The following is a 14,726-nucleotide window of genomic DNA, read 5'->3' on the forward strand; positions in this document are numbered from 1 at the left end:
TTTTGGAATTTTCCCCCGGGGCCAAAACCAAAAAAGGGAAAAAATTTTTTTTTTTTTTTTTTTTTTTTTTACATGCTATCCACAGCTGTGCTGTTGTGGTAGAACCACTCTGAACAAAATGAAACCTGGAGGTGCGGGTATTAATTTAGTGCCGTGTGAAACCGCCATGGCAAAAAAAAACAAAACACAGAAAAAACTATCGAAGAACAACTCACTCTGGGTCTGCTGTGTGTTGCCATAGCAACTGACTTACAACAATGGTGCTAACGTATCAGAATTTGACACCAAAACACGCCAACATTTCCCACACAAAGAACAGAAATTCAATCTGTTTTATGTTTGTTTTGCAGTAGAGCAGGTGTTCAGCTAATTTAAACACTGATGATGTGTCAGTCTGTGCGTGTCGCCTTATTTTTTCGTCTTTTAATAATTTAACTGAACCTAAACACCAAATTCCACAGCACATCTGCATGAAGGTTGTCATAGTCAAGCTAGCATAACTGACCTACTTCCCTCTCATTATTGTTTTTTTTAAAAACTTTTTACTGACCTTATCTAGCTGTAGTGATGCCAATCGGTAGCAAAGCTCTGTTTGTTTTTCTTTTATACATCAGGTTTACATTTAAGATTTAGTCCTTCATTTTGACAACTGGACAGCTAAAACCAATGGCAGCCATTGCAAGAAAGCAATTTTGCCCTCCATCAATAAATTATCGCATAATAAAATTAAAACTGAATAATTTCCATTGACATGATTTGTTTCTTTTTTCTCTTTCTACCAAAAAGAGAGAAGTCTTCAATTCACCAAACACAACAAATTTTGTTTTTTTGTTTTTTTGAAGGACAATTTTGTTTACGAAGGCTTAAAAATTATTTTGTGTTCTTTATTTATTTAAAATGCCTTCAAGTTTCAGTGTTAAATGTTCATTAGGATTTAAAGTTTACTGATCTTGTAGAATCTGCTCTTGCATTATTATTTTTCCATTTCCATTATGTCACTTAAAAATGGTCCCTAAACAGCAATATTATTAATTTATCATCATAACTTCTGGAACAATTTATCACCTAGGAAACTATTGTGACAGACCTCGTCCAGCAGAGGGCAGCATCTTGCACACATTACATCACACTGCAATCTGAATAACTCTTCATCTCTTCAGGGCGACTCAGGGGGGCCGCTGGTCTGCAGCATGGTGAATGGCACCTGGGTGCAGGCGGGAGTGGTGAGCTTTGGACTTGGTTGTGCGAAGCAGAACAGGCCGGGTGTTTACACCAGGCTGACCAGCTACTCCGACTTCATCCGCTCCACAGTAGCAGAGGTCCAGCTGTACGGAGGAGCGCATCGGAGTGTGTGTGGCTGTGTTGTTGTGCTGGCCAGCTGTCTGTCTATCTTCCTGATGCTGACTTGGAGATAAAACAGTTTTTTATATTTAAGAGTTGGAACAAGAAACCCACTATGAATGAAGGAGTTAAATTGTTTCTGATAGTTTTAATCAAATTTGTAATTCTTTTATCCTGTCTGCACACTAAGCCATATGGAACTTTGTAACCCGTTCTTGTTTTTAATGAAAATTTATTTGATTTTAAATACAAATGAGAAGTTTAATTTCGAATTAAAGAAAAAGTTTGATTAAGATGTTTGACTCTTCTGTTTTTTGTTTTTTTTTAGCTCAGAATGGAAATTAAAGCTGGACATTATGACTGAAGACTTATAATAAGCATTTCAAATAGGTCTGCAAAATCAAGGTTGTAGTGTTTTTGGTGTAGTTTCTAGTGAAAATATCTTGAAATAAGACAAAACTATACAACATTTTAGTGAGATATAGAGCTTTGTTTTAAGTAATTCCTTAACATTGATGAAAACGTTCTGGTCAGTTTATCTGCCAGTAGAACTAGAACTTTTTCATCAGTATTAAGGAATTATTTACTTAAAACATCTTGCTTAAAAGTTACTTTTAAGTTTCAGGTGTACTAAGATATTTGCACTAGAAACTAGACCAAAAATACTCGACAAGATTTTATTTTTGCAGTGCAATAATTAGTTTCTTTTAAATATCTGAAACTCTACCAAACTGGTGACATTTTTGTCACTGTCCTGTTTTCACTTAATGTTTTATTTTTAAGGAGTTATGAGGCAGAGTGGTAAAACCTTAAACTGCTGCTGTGCCAGTTACTTAACTGGTTGTTGCTAGGTAACCAAAGTGAGTTGCTAGGTAACCAGTTAGTGATTTGCTAGCTGGCCATCAGGTTGAACAGCTAAAGCATTTCCTCTGCCTAAATTACCCAGAATGCTGTGCGGTTCTGGATCGGAGTTCAGTGAAATTGAATATTTTAATCAGATGTATTATCTATTGATATTGATCAGCTATATACATTATTGATTTATTGTTCATCCATAGTGGAAATAACAGATTTTCTTCATGCAAAATCATCAAATTTTATTTATAAAACTCATGTAGCACCTAGCGGCAGCCGACAGGTGGTGCCGAAATGTCTTTGTTACAGAAAGAGCTGCATGATTTAAGAAATGCTCTACACGTTGCCTATGGAAGGAAACCTTATGGACTTGATGCATGTTGCCCAAGTTGGTGGTTAAAACACAAATGCAAGTGTGTTTGAGGAGGGAGGTCAAGTCAGGCATCATGGGGGATGGTATCAGAGAGGATCATGGGTGAGCCGAGCTGCAGCTCCTGCTGCAGCGACTCGAGGTCAGCCGGCGTCATGCGGTGGACCTCGCTCCAATCAGATAACAGGGAGGCAGACAGAGGCGCCGAGTCGAAGCTGATGGGGAAAAAAAATGCAAAAAGTCAATATTTAAATAGGGTTTTTTATTTAAAGAGGTGTTTTACATGTATTACAGATCATCAACACTAGACGTGTTGGTAATATCCACTGAATTAACCATTTTAAAGCTTAATGTGTTGCTTATAAGTATGAGATTGTTTAATCATCTACTATGGGCAAACGAGGAGCCATGCTGTTTGCACATAGTTCAGCTAACTGGTCTGTAGAGTTTACCAACCTGGGAGAACAAAAACAATGTTGGACCAAGAGAGTAAAACTTAATCTAATCTAGTGGCTCTGTTTTGTAGATTTGATATGATTTGTTTCCCTTTAAAACCCAAAATCTGTCCTCTGACCACAGATTTAAAGAAGAGCATCAAAAGCAAATGAGGTGGATTAGCAGATAAGGGTTTTTAAGTGTCTTCGGTCAAAGGCCTTTTCAGATTCATTGCAAGACGGATGCTGGAGATCCTTCCTGTCCACAACAACTCTTTAAAGATACTTCAGTGACAAGAGTTAAAACATTTAATTTCACTTCGCCATACATAAACTATAATTTAATTGTCCTGACTGAACGTCGTCTTTTAGGGAAACATTTTCTCTGACAAAAAAATAAAGTTTCTTCTTTTGAATTCTGTCATAAATGGAACAAACATCCAGTAACTTTTACTCAGATTCAGATATTTTAGGAAGTTTGTCAATGCAGCCAGCAGTTTGAAACAACCACATCCTGCTGCTGTTGCTATGACAACGGTAGTTACAGCAACGCTGTAGCAGTTGCTGTAACTACTTTAGCAGGACTGTAAACTAATCCTCTCTAACACAATCATCTGTTCTGGATCTGGACTGACTTCTTCTCTTTTTGAAAAAGTTCTACTTTGTTTGTCTCCATAACATTTTGTATGTTTTTTTTATTACGCGAATAAAAATAAAGGAATAAGAAATGTATTTTAAACTATTATTTTTTTTTTTTACTTCTTTCACTGTGATGTTTTTGGCCCTCATGTCAAAAGGTTAAGATGCTGCTTTAAAGAGACTGGTTGCAGTAAACCTTCATACAGTTATAATGTTTAATCTGAAATGAAGCTTTTTATTAAAATTCACAGTACATCTGTTTGGTCCTTGTGTCAGGTCACCATCATTTAACTGTGATCTACTTGTTTTTCCATCCACTGCTCTACTTTCTTTAGTTTTACAGTTTTTGGTTATTTAAACATTTAAAAATATGAAATATTTTGGTTTTCATTGGAGCTCGTTATTGACACAACTGCATTTTTGCCAATGTTTAAATAAAAGGGGTGATTATTTACATTTATGCTATTGTGAGCATAAACGCTCACAAGAAAAACTGCTGTGTTTTTGTTTTTAACCACAACAGCAACGTTTGGACACAACTGATACTAATCAGCTGCTCTGTTGCAAATCCACATCCTGATGCTGTGGTGCAGATTTAGAAACTGCTGATTATCATGGAAACTGGACACAGTTCTAGCAGACATGCTCCTCTGTTAACCCTTTTTAGCAGCATTGCACTGAGAAGGAGCTCATAATAAGCTCAGCAGATGCGCAGCTCCATCGGGTGTTTGCTAATTGCTGCTGGCTAGTTTGAAGGAGCAGAGTGGGGGAGGGGTGCTTCGTGAAGCAGGAGCTCAGAGGCTTGGAAACTGGAGCTACGTCTTGAAGGCGGAGCTATGTCCACCCTGATGTTTTGCACAGCTGAGTGGTTGCCATGGAGATTAAATGATTTCTCAAACATGAATGAAAGAATCAAAGCATGTTTTTGATGAGGGAATGACATTATGACATTATAACATAATGTAAACCTGAAAATGTCAAGTTTACATAATACATCTCCTTTAAGTGGTAAAACGAAGGTGATGTAAAACAATCCCAGGTTTTAATAATCCTTACTAGACAGAAAAACTAAGGCCTGTCCTGGACTCACCTGTCCCGGTCACCGTGCTGCAGCTCCGCCATAGACTGGTTGAAAAGGTCATCCAGATCGAAGCCCACCCCGTACCCTGCCCCGCTGCCCTTTGGGGTAACAGAGAACATGGGGGGCAACGGGTCCTCTACCTGGCAGAGGGAGAATTATTACAAATTATGAGCCCTTCATAAAAACTAAAACCTGGTGTAACCAGGAAGAAAACTGCTCACCTGTGACTTTGACAGCTGCAGCGTTACCGTATGGATGTCAGGGGCAACAGAGGGCCCTTGTTGCCCCGTGTCTGTGAATCCTAAGCTGGGGTGTGGCTGGGAGGGAGGAACCGCTGAAGTCCCACAGAGATGGTTTATACTCTGTGCTGCTGATTTCTCACCCAGAGAAGAGCAAAGCTTCTCCATGAGTCCGGGACTCGCAGTCAACGGGTTGAGGTTACTCTGACCTCTGACATCCACGCTGCCATTTGTCTCTCTGATGGCTACCGGAGGAGCTTTGGGCAGAAAGCTCTCGAGGGGGAGCAGGTGCGGCTGAGGTTTGGGGTCGGGTGGCGGCCGGCTCTGCAGGAAGCTGGACGCCGGTTGCGGCGTCCTGTTCGGCTGCTGCGTTGGCCTCGTTTCCAGCTGCTGGCCGCTCCAGTTCCCCACACCGGCGAATTCAGTTTCCCCATTGCCCTCGGCGTGCGGCTGGAGTGTGTCGTTTTTCACATATCCACCAGTGACGGCCATCATGTCGATGCCGCCGCGTACAGCGTCTCCTGGAGGCTTCCTCTGGCTCACGGAGAAAGGCAGAGTGAGCTGCTGGGTGGTGGCTGGAGGCGGAAACAGCCCCTGCTGGTTCGGTTTTACTTGAGAAACTAGCTGCTCATGAGGCTGACTTTTCCTCGCCTCCATGTTGGTTTTATTGTTCTCGCTGATTCTTTGGGAATTCAGGTTACAATCCTTAGTTTTCCCGTCGTTACTAGCAGTTTGGGATTTGTCGCTGCAGCTGTCGATCATCTTCGTCCAGCGCTGCAAGAGGCTTTTGTCATTGTCGCTCAGCAGGACGCCGCCCAGCGAGTCGCCCAGTTTCTTCTCCTTTCTTTCCTTCTCCTTCATTTTTCTCTCCCTCTCTCGTGCTCGTTCCTGCCTCTTCCTTCTTTTCTCCTCTCTCTCTCGCTGACGTTCCTGGGCCGTGACGGGCCGCCGCGACTCGGGAACAGAAGACACCACAGACGAGACGCTCCCTCCTCCTGCGCCTCCATCAATGCCCAACCCAGAGCCGCCTCCGTCTGCAAGAAGGAACTTAAGTTCAGTTCAGTTTAAACTTAGGAATGTTGCTCTTAGTCATTAGAGTTTGTTGTATTCTAATGAACATTCAACACCGAAACTGGAAGAATCTAAAATAAATAAACAAAACAACAGAAAAAACAAAAGAACTATGAAGTCTCTGTAAACAAAGTTGGGATAGTTGAGACCAAAGCACCAAAAACTTTATAGTGAAAGTATTTTATTACACTTGAAATAAGACAAAACTAATTTATTAAAAGTATTTTTCCAGCAAGATATAGTAGCTTGTTGTAAGTCAACAATTTCGAAAAAGCAGATTATTTCACTTGACAAGGAGAAATTATCTTTTATAAGTAAATTTATCTGCCAATGGAACAAGAACTTTTTCACCAATGTTATTGAATTGTTGACTCAAAATAAGCTGCTATATCTTGCTGAATAGATACTTTTAAATTAGTTTTGTCTTAATTCAAGTTCACTCGGATATTTGCACTAGAAACTAGACTTGGTAAGATTGTGTGTTTTTGCAGTGAAGACTGAAGACTTTTGTCATCCATTTCTGGTAGAAAAGGTGAAAAAAGGGAATCAATAAATGATGCAAATGGAATTTTAATTTATGATGCAATTCACTGAATTAATTGATTTAGCCCTAGTTGGTGTATCACGTAAAATCCCAATAAAATATGTAATAATTTCTGGTTCTAACATGACAAAATGTCTAAAAGTTTAAAGTGTAGGAATACTTCCTCAGAGTACTGTAGATTAATTTGACACACTTACTGCCTCTGGCTTTATTTCTTAGAGCTGATTTTAACAGAGCTGCTTTCAGGGCATTTTTGGTGTCTTCAGAAATGGCGCCTTCCTTCCTCGTTCCCTCTGCGGCACGCGGCGGAGGCCTCGCATTCTTGGACAGCGAGTGTGAAAGAGACTGAGAGAGAGACTGGACCTGTGCTGCCGACAGAGACAGGGAAGGCACGCTGGTTGGCAGGGCGGTCATGGTCTGTGCTTGTGTTGAGGGAACGGCGTTGGGCTCCATGGGCTGGCTCTGGATGGCTGGGATTCCCTCCTGTCCTTCTCCGTCTCTCATCGTTTCTGACGGAGCATCCTGAGTGGACACTGGTGTGGTGAGGTCGATCGTCTCTGGCTGTCCGCTGTCGGAGTTGGCACTAGGCATGTCCACGTCGACTGGAGCGCCTACATGTTTGCTGAGGAGGGGTAGATGGTGGGGCACCTGGTTTGGGAATGCTGGGTTCACATCTGCTGGTGGGTTGTTTTGTTGCTTCTGGGAGTTTGCTTCTGTCATTTTCTGTTGCTGAATCTGTTTTGCCTCAAGGTGGTGTGGAATGGCGACCATCGATTTCTTGGTCAGGTCAGCGTTTGCTGGCTGGCTACTTCTTTGCGCCGCAGGTTCGACCCTCGGCAAAGGCCTGAACTGCAGCCTTGGACGAGAACTCAGTTTCTTTTTGTGAAAGTCTTGAATCTCCATCAGAATAGCCTCTTTAATTTGCTCTTTGTTCATCGGAAGCTTGTCAAACTCAAAGTCAAAAGCTGGCACGCACGTTGGCTCATCGTCTGGGTCGTGGTACTTGGACACGTAAGGATGCGCCAGCGCCTCCGTCACGCTGATGCGTTCCCGAGGATCAAACTGCAGCATGGCCTGTAGGAGGTCCAAAGCCGAGGCTTCAGCTTGCGGGTACAGCTTGGCCAAAGGAACGGGTGTTCGGGATGGGAGACTCTGAACGTAGGAGCGGACCCTATCAGCCCTGATAGATCCAATCAAACCCTCAGGGGGAGTGCCCAACACGCTCAAGATGAGCTGCAGCTGGTGCACGTAGTTCTTCCCAGGGAAAAGCTGCTTGCGCCCCATCATCTCAGCAAAGATGCAGCCCACAGACCACATGTCAATGGCCAAACTGTAGTGATTGAGAGACAGCAGGAGCTCTGGAGCGCGGTACCACCGGGTCGCCACGTACTCCGTCATAAAGCAGTAAGACTCCTCCGGGTGGCAGCTCAGACCCCGCGCCATGCCAAAGTCCCCTATTTTCAGTTCACAGCTCTCGTTCACCAGCAGGTTGGAGGGTTTGAGGTCACGGTGGATGACGTTGGCAGAGTGCACGTACTTAAGGCCACGGAGGAGCTGGTAGAGAAAGTAGCGCGTGTGTTCAGGGGTGAGAGTCTGGGCAGAGTGGATGATCTGGTGCAGGTCGCTCTCCATGAGGTCCAACACAACATATCTGCAAACACAGGACAGCAGCACAGAGATAAATAGGAATGGCAACTCGAGTCATGGGCTGTCCTTTACAGAAGCCGAGAGCGGACATTTTCTGCATGTACTGTTCTTTTAGATGAGTTAATCTTGAGAAAACAAAGTTTGTTTGTTCAAGATCACGAGATGGGAAACCTGATTCCGTCCTTCAAATGCACGCATTTAATACACACACCAGTCAACTCTTTATTTTGAGAAAACCATTGAGAAATTAACTCATCACCTTGAGAAAACCATCTGGAAAAAGTATATGCAGTAAACAGAAAACTAACTCATTACCTGAAAACAGACCGTTAGAAAATGAAGTTGTTATTTTGAGAAAACAATTAGAAAAAAGTAAAACGATAAAGAAAACATCCTCTATCCCCTAACGTCTAGTCCAGGGGTGTCAAACTCCAGTCCTCAAGGGCCGCGGTCCTGCAGTGTTTAGATGTGCCACAGGTAAAAACCAGTGGAATGAAATGGCTTAATTACCTCCTCCCTGTGTAGATCGGTTCTCCTGAGCCTTGCTAATGACCTAATTATTCTTTTCAGGTGTGGTGCAGCAGAGGCACATCTAAAAGTTGCAGGACAGAGGCCCTTGAGGACTGGAGTTTGACACCCCTGGTCTAGTCCTATCTATGAAAGGTTACACGTTATGTATATGATTAAAAAGAAATTGCATTTTGAGAAAATAATTACATACACAGACTTGAAGGCAGAGTGAGGAAGGTTCGGCTGCAGGATGTCTTTGATGGCGATGATGTTGTCATGTTTGAAGTGTTTTAAGATCTTCAGCTCTCTCAGTGTTCGCTTGGCGTTTGTCACCACCTCAAAAGCATTGGAGATCTTCTTTATTGCCACCTGCTGGCCTACAAAAAGTAAAAATAAAGAACAGAGTGGAAAAGATCAGAGAGTAATTTCAACTAAGTGAAATTATTCACAATTAAACACATCAAGAGATGTACCGTTGTCCCTTCTTCTGGCAGATGAAACGACACCGTACGCCCCGGTGCCGATAGTTTCGATGACATCATACTCTTCTCCGACGTCAAACTTTACGTCCAGAGAGTGTGCTTTAAGCAGGGCCAAGTTTTTTGCCGCTATGCTGGTGTCTGTGTTGCCTGGTATCACCTCAACTCCACGCTGGTTCTGGTTCTGTCTGCCTTTATCTGTGGCCATTTTTTCAGGAGAGGCCAAAACTTTGGCACCTCCACCCTCTTTAGTCGACATGTTGCTGTAATGAGACCTAAACAAAAAAATAAGAAACAATGTTCCTTATTGATTTTAAAAACGTTCCTTTTGCCTTTTTTTTTCTTTGTCCACCTCTGGTCAAATATTACCTGTATCTGCAGTTATTTGTTACTTTTAGAAGATTTTTATGGACCACAAAGATGCACAGCGCTCCGTCACATCATATTTACAGTGCTTCTAAAACGCAGTCACCCCATTGGATGTTTTACCCTTTTATTGCTTTTACAAATCAATCATGATCAACCAAAATTTATTTCTAAGAAAAATAATGACAGATAAAAATTATTTAACGTAAGACAAATGATTGCATAAATATCCAGGACCTTTACAGTGTCTGACAGACTCATAGTGAATGAAATAAGGCCAAATTTTACTGGACATGATTGATTTGTAAAAGCAATAAAAGGGTAAAACTTCCAACATGGTGAATACATTTTATAGATTTTGAACACCTGCAGGGAAGTGGAAAATCACACATCACACAGTGATGTATATTAAAATAATTTATTGAAATTGACTTTTTTCACTCAAATAAGAGGTTGGATTTTTCTCAACTTTTCAGCGTGAGATTTCAATGAAACTAAACTGTTTCTGTGTCCAACCTATTTAGAAACCTTTACAAGCGAGTCCAATAAACGTGATATAACCTTTCATAACTACATTTTAGTGTTCCGAATGAAAAAAAATGTATGGTGAAACAACCGTGTGAAGAAGTTTAATATATTGACATATAGTGAGATTACTGAATGGGATTACTTATTAATTAACTGAGAGAAACTGGAAGCAGGTGCTTATGAATGGTGCACAAAACCTACATTATACAAAATTCAACACTGACTTAATCAATGCTAGAATTATCTCCGTTTTCTCCTCAATGATAGACAACAGAGTCAGACAGATAATATTTCTTAAGATTCAAAATAGAGGTATAAAATTAACAGAATAAGGCAAACGCTGCCTTAAATTAAACAAGTGGAGGCCTGGATTGACTAAATGAAAGGAAGACTCTAGATCTCAGTCAAATGTCTAAAACAGACCCCATTTTATAGCTGAAGAGAGAGGCACGCTAGTTTATTTTGGTCAAGGGTGACAAAAGAGCAACCTTTCTCACTTCTTGACGCAGGGGCGTCGGCTTGTTAACGTTACCTGGAGCTCTGGCTTCCTACGTACCGTTAAACCTGCACCTTCTCAGTTATACAACCAAACAAATCTGCAAATGAATGCGAATCAAAAAATATTAACATACTTTCAGCTTGTGAGCGAAACCACACCATCCATAACTCCAGTTTTAATACCGAACGAGCGCGATAATTCACTTGTTTTGTCAGCCGCTTCCTCGTCCACTTCCGGATTTGTTTTGAGTGTCATGTGGCCAGCCAATTAGACGAAGGGAGGGAGGCACCATCGTCCAATAGGTGCACAGTACGCACTTTGAGGCGGGGCTTCATGCCAAATAGAATGGAGTCTGTGTGGTTTTGTTTATTTATTCATGTGAGGTGACGTCGTTTTCCACATTTTACGAAAGTTGCAGAAAAATATGGGCAATTATGAAGTAATGGTATATATTTTTAGAAAGAAAGAAAGAAAGAAAGAGAGAAAGAAAGAAAGAAAGAAAGAAAGAAAGAAAGAAAGAAAGAAAGAAAGAAAGAAAGAAAGAAAGCTTTTACTTGCTCAGTAATAAACAAAACATTAAATATTTTAATGATAGAAATCAGCTGGTCTGATTTCAAGCTCAAGTTAGGTCAAGTTCAAGACTGATTTATTCTAACTTTTGCCTTAATAGAATAAATACATAATTTCTGAAGTTTTGGGATCAATTATATTCTCTAAAAAAAGGATACACCACTCTGTGTGAGCTGTTTACAAAATGTCCACATATTAAGCATAAAAAGTGTGAATGAAAGGTCACTTAAATTAATCGTATTTACATTAAAATGTTTAAATAATCTTCTTAGACTATATATTAGCTAATTTAGAGCTACACCTTAATTAAATTCCAGTGAAAACCTATTCCCTTACACCAGATTAACAAACTTTTTATTGTTTTTGCACAAAAGACAAACAAAAAAATCTATTGGTTTTCAATTCAACAAAATAGTTTAAAATTGCTCCACCCACTGTTAGATATATATATAAAAATAGCTATAACAGTAATAAAAGTAAGCTGTAATGGATTAATTTTATATTATGTAATGAAAAATAAAAGCATTTTTGGCCGAGTCAACGTTTGGATCCGACCGACCAATGGAAGGCAGGGACACAAATGAAGCCAGCCAATCAGAAGTGAGGATGTGATTTTTAACACGTCGCCCACTCTAAACGGACTTCGGTTGGATTAGAAAGAAATCTGAAACTATTAGAGTCGATTTATAGTTTATATATTTACTGTTTCCGTGAGGTTTTCCACATGGCTGCGGCTCAGGGGCTGCCGCGGTGGGAGCCGACGGCGCGCATCGTTTTGGGTCTTCTGGGTTTGGTCTTGTCTGTTTATGCTCTTCATGTGGAGCTTTCCCGAGAGAGAGACCCAGAGTACAGGGCGATGTGTGACCTGGGGGAGTCTGTGAGCTGCTCCAAGGTTTTTACCTCCAGGTATGAATTTCATTCACACCTTTTGTTTTTTTTTAAATCATACCTACAGAATCCATGAAGCAGGTAAACCATGTAGATTTACATAACTGTGGCTCAGAGTGGATTGTGTCTACATATTTAAAGACATTTAAGCCCCTTTTTATTGCCACGTGTTGAATTTTTGAAATTCCTTTGGGAATTTTGTGCTTTTTAACCCACAAAGTGAACGTTCTTCTGTGTATGAACTGCATAGCTGATTATTGAATAAGTATTAACAACCAAATACATACGTTTTCTTTCTTTTGGGGATTTTATATTATCCCCAAAAGAAAAATAAGTTTGTATTTGTGAAATGTAAGTGAAATTATACTCTGTTTTTGCATGTTTATAATAAATTAAAATCTTAAAAGTGTGGCATACACTTGCATTCAGTCCGCCTTGATTAAATACGTTTTACAACCATCTTTTCCTGACATTATAGCTGTTAAACTTTTGGGGTTTGTTTCTACCAGCTGTGCTTATTCTGCTTTGCAAACCATATTAAAAATAGAGTGTCAGGACTTTGACTGGGCCGTTACAACACAATAGTACAGTTGGATTTTAACCACTCCACTGCAGCTCTGGCTGTTTGTTTAGGGTGGGTGTCCTGCTGAGAGGTGAACCTCCTCAGTCTCAAGTCTTTGTATAGTGTTTAAAATTCAAAACTAAATAATAATATTAATACAAAACTTCCAACTGTGCAAATCTTTGTCCTCATTCTTAAATAAACTGGCCAAACATGTGACAGCACCATCTCCTAAGCTACTACTGCCCTCTGATGAAATGTGGCACGCTTGACCAAAAACAACCAATCAGAGCCAGGAGGAGGGTCTTGGCGCTGTCAATCAATCTCATATACTTGCTGTTAATTGTGCTTACAGCAGAGAATCAACTTACCTTTACAAGAAAACCTTTTATCTGACATTATTGATGGTCATGCTAACTAGATTGAGCATTCACAACATGGGCCACACCAGATTATGATTGACAGCGCTAAGTCCTGCCTCCTGGCTCTGATTGGTTGTTTTTAGTTAGCATTGGGAGAAGGCAGAGGAGCATTATTGTCTCATAACAAACTGTGACAGTTTCAATAAATATGTAAAAAGAAAAAAATGTTTTTTTTAATAAAAGTTACATACTGCAGCTTAATTTTTTTACAGAACTTGAACTAAGTGAAGCTAAAACTGCCACTTCAGGAGCTTTGGGTATAAAATATTTATACACAAAGGTACTTTTTTTCTTTATTAAATTAAAACGTATGTATTTTTGTACGGTTTGGCTTAATTACTGCTCCGACTGTGTTGTTCTTGCAGCTAATTGGCTTTTATTGAGTCTGTACTCCAGTTAGCGACTAGCTGATTAGTTGATGATTCACTATGATTAAATGATGATTTTTTTTTCTTCCTTCCACCTAACCATTACACCAGAACAAGGCATTGTGATTTCTGACTAATGTGACAAAACACAGGAAAGAGCACCAATATTTCTGTCACACAGCAGTTTTTTAACTAGCATTTCAGAATGCATTTAGTTGATGTTACTGCCTTTTTTTCCTTTTTTTTTTTTTTTGGCAGATGGGGACGTGGTTTTGGTTTGGTCCAGTTCTTTGTGGCCAAAGACAGCGTTCTGAACCAGCCCAACAGCGTCCTCGGCATCCTGTTTTACACTCTGCAGATGGGCCTTGGTAGGTCCACCATTGTCCTCTGCAAATTACAGAGCAGGGATTTTACGCTAACCGTTATGTTTATTATAGCTCAGCCTGCGTTTGAAATTATAGGGGTTGATTTCTGCATATAAACTCATTTTTCTTTACTGCAGGATTGTCTCTGTCTAAAAAAGCGGCCCTGGCCTTGGTCATCTGCTCCTGGCTCTCTGTAGCCGGCTCACTTTATCTCGCATCTATTCTCGCCTTTGTTCTGGGAGATTTCTGCATGGTGTGTGTCTCAACCTATGTCATCAATTTCGCGCTGCTCTACACCAACCTGAAGAGACGGAAAGCAATCGAAGGAATGAAGAAAAAGACTGGATAGGAAATGCTACCTGTCGAGCGCAATATTTGTTTTAACATAAACTGGTTCTGTGTTTTATATGTTCTGATAATTTTAGTAATAAACATTAAATAAAACATATTTTTATGTATTATATTGTTTTTTTTTATTTGATACACTTTCCACATTTTTTAAACACTTTATTAAATTATTTCAAACTTATAAAGACGCATAGGATGCTTTATGTAATTACTCAGTTTTACCAGCAGAGGGAGACAAATTAGTTTTTGGTTCAGAGTCACAAAAGCAGGTTTTGTTTTCCTGGCTGAGAAATACGATCTGCTGGAATTTCCATTTGTTTTAGGCCAAACTAGTTCAGATTATTTATCCTGATAATTTTTGTAATAAATGTTAAATAAAATACGTATTCATTTATTCTGTTTTTCCATTCATGAAACCCTTTACAGGTTCTTCTAAACACTGGTTTGAAATTATTTTAAATTTATAAGGAAGCATAGGATTCTTGGTGTAATTACTCAGTTTTACCAGCAGGTGGAAACAAATAGTTTTTGGTTCAGAGTCCCAAAAGCAGGTTTTGTTTTCTTGCAGACCTTAACATTTTTTTTCTTACGTCAAACTAG

General features: G+C 40.1%; 3 protein-coding genes across 4 annotated transcripts in view; 2 read left to right on the forward strand and 1 right to left on the reverse strand.

Moving 5' to 3' along the window:
* Positions 1-1,634, forward strand: part of LOC106939034 (serine protease 33-like) — a 7,783-nt gene extending 6,149 nt beyond the window's left edge. Inside the window, exon 6 of the mRNA XM_015021292.1 lies at positions 1,161-1,634. Coding sequence (XP_014876778.1) covers positions 1,161-1,415 — 255 coding nt within the window. The 3' untranslated portion in view covers positions 1,416-1,634. The remainder of the gene's footprint in view (positions 1-1,160) is intronic.
* A 783-nt stretch (positions 1,635-2,417) lies between these two features.
* On the reverse strand, positions 2,418-10,850 carry mapk7 (mitogen-activated protein kinase 7). 2 transcript variants are annotated; one of them, XM_015021283.1, is made up of 7 exons: positions 10,737-10,850; positions 9,205-9,485; positions 8,943-9,108; positions 6,772-8,225; positions 4,942-5,993; positions 4,730-4,860; positions 2,418-2,781 (listed from the first exon to the last, which is right to left on the reverse strand). In XM_015021283.1, the coding sequence occupies exons 2-7, from the start codon at positions 9,467-9,469 to the stop codon at positions 2,634-2,636; spliced, it is 3,216 nt and encodes a 1,071-aa protein (XP_014876769.1). In that variant the 5' UTR covers positions 9,470-9,485; positions 10,737-10,850; the 3' UTR covers positions 2,418-2,633. The 2 variants fall into 2 exon arrangements, with proteins under 2 accessions (XP_014876769.1, XP_014876770.1); XM_015021284.1 differs by having other exon boundaries at positions 2,636-2,781; positions 4,730-4,856.
* A 926-nt stretch (positions 10,851-11,776) lies between these two features.
* vkorc1 (vitamin K epoxide reductase complex, subunit 1) lies at positions 11,777-14,179 on the forward strand. Its single transcript, XM_015021286.1, has 3 exons — positions 11,777-12,079; positions 13,672-13,781; positions 13,916-14,179. Exons 1-3 carry the CDS (start codon positions 11,898-11,900, stop codon positions 14,125-14,127), a joined length of 504 nt encoding a protein of 167 aa, XP_014876772.1. The 5' UTR covers positions 11,777-11,897; the 3' UTR covers positions 14,128-14,179.
* Positions 14,180-14,726: the final 547 nt, after the last annotated feature.

This window comes from Poecilia latipinna, unplaced genomic scaffold, assembly GCF_001443285.1.
Source record: "Poecilia latipinna isolate Pla-1442-1.1 unplaced genomic scaffold, P_latipinna-1.0 Scaffold2754, whole genome shotgun sequence".
NCBI lineage: Eukaryota > Metazoa > Chordata > Actinopteri > Cyprinodontiformes > Poeciliidae > Poecilia > Poecilia latipinna.

Excerpts from the sequence above, each read along its gene's own strand:
- mapk7 (XM_015021283.1), bottom strand. The coding sequence starts at position 9,469 with ATGTCGACTAAAGAGGGTGGAGGTGCCAAAGTTTTGGCCTCTCCTGAA. Across the intron at positions 9,109-9,204 it reads TGCCAGAAGAAGGGACAACG|GCCAGCAGGTGGCAATAAAG; the intron begins GTACATCTCTTG and ends TACTTTTTGTAG. Across the intron at positions 8,226-8,942 it reads CACTCTGCCTTCAAGTCTGT|ATATGTTGTGTTGGACCTCA; the intron begins GTATGTAATTAT and ends CTGTGTTTGCAG.
- vkorc1 (XM_015021286.1), top strand. The coding sequence starts at position 11,898 with ATGGCTGCGGCTCAGGGGCTGCCGCGGTGGGAGCCGACGGCGCGCATC. Across the intron at positions 12,080-13,671 it reads TCCAAGGTTTTTACCTCCAG|ATGGGGACGTGGTTTTGGTT; the intron begins GTATGAATTTCA and ends TTTTTTTGGCAG. Across the intron at positions 13,782-13,915 it reads CACTCTGCAGATGGGCCTTG|GATTGTCTCTGTCTAAAAAA; the intron begins GTAGGTCCACCA and ends TCTTTACTGCAG.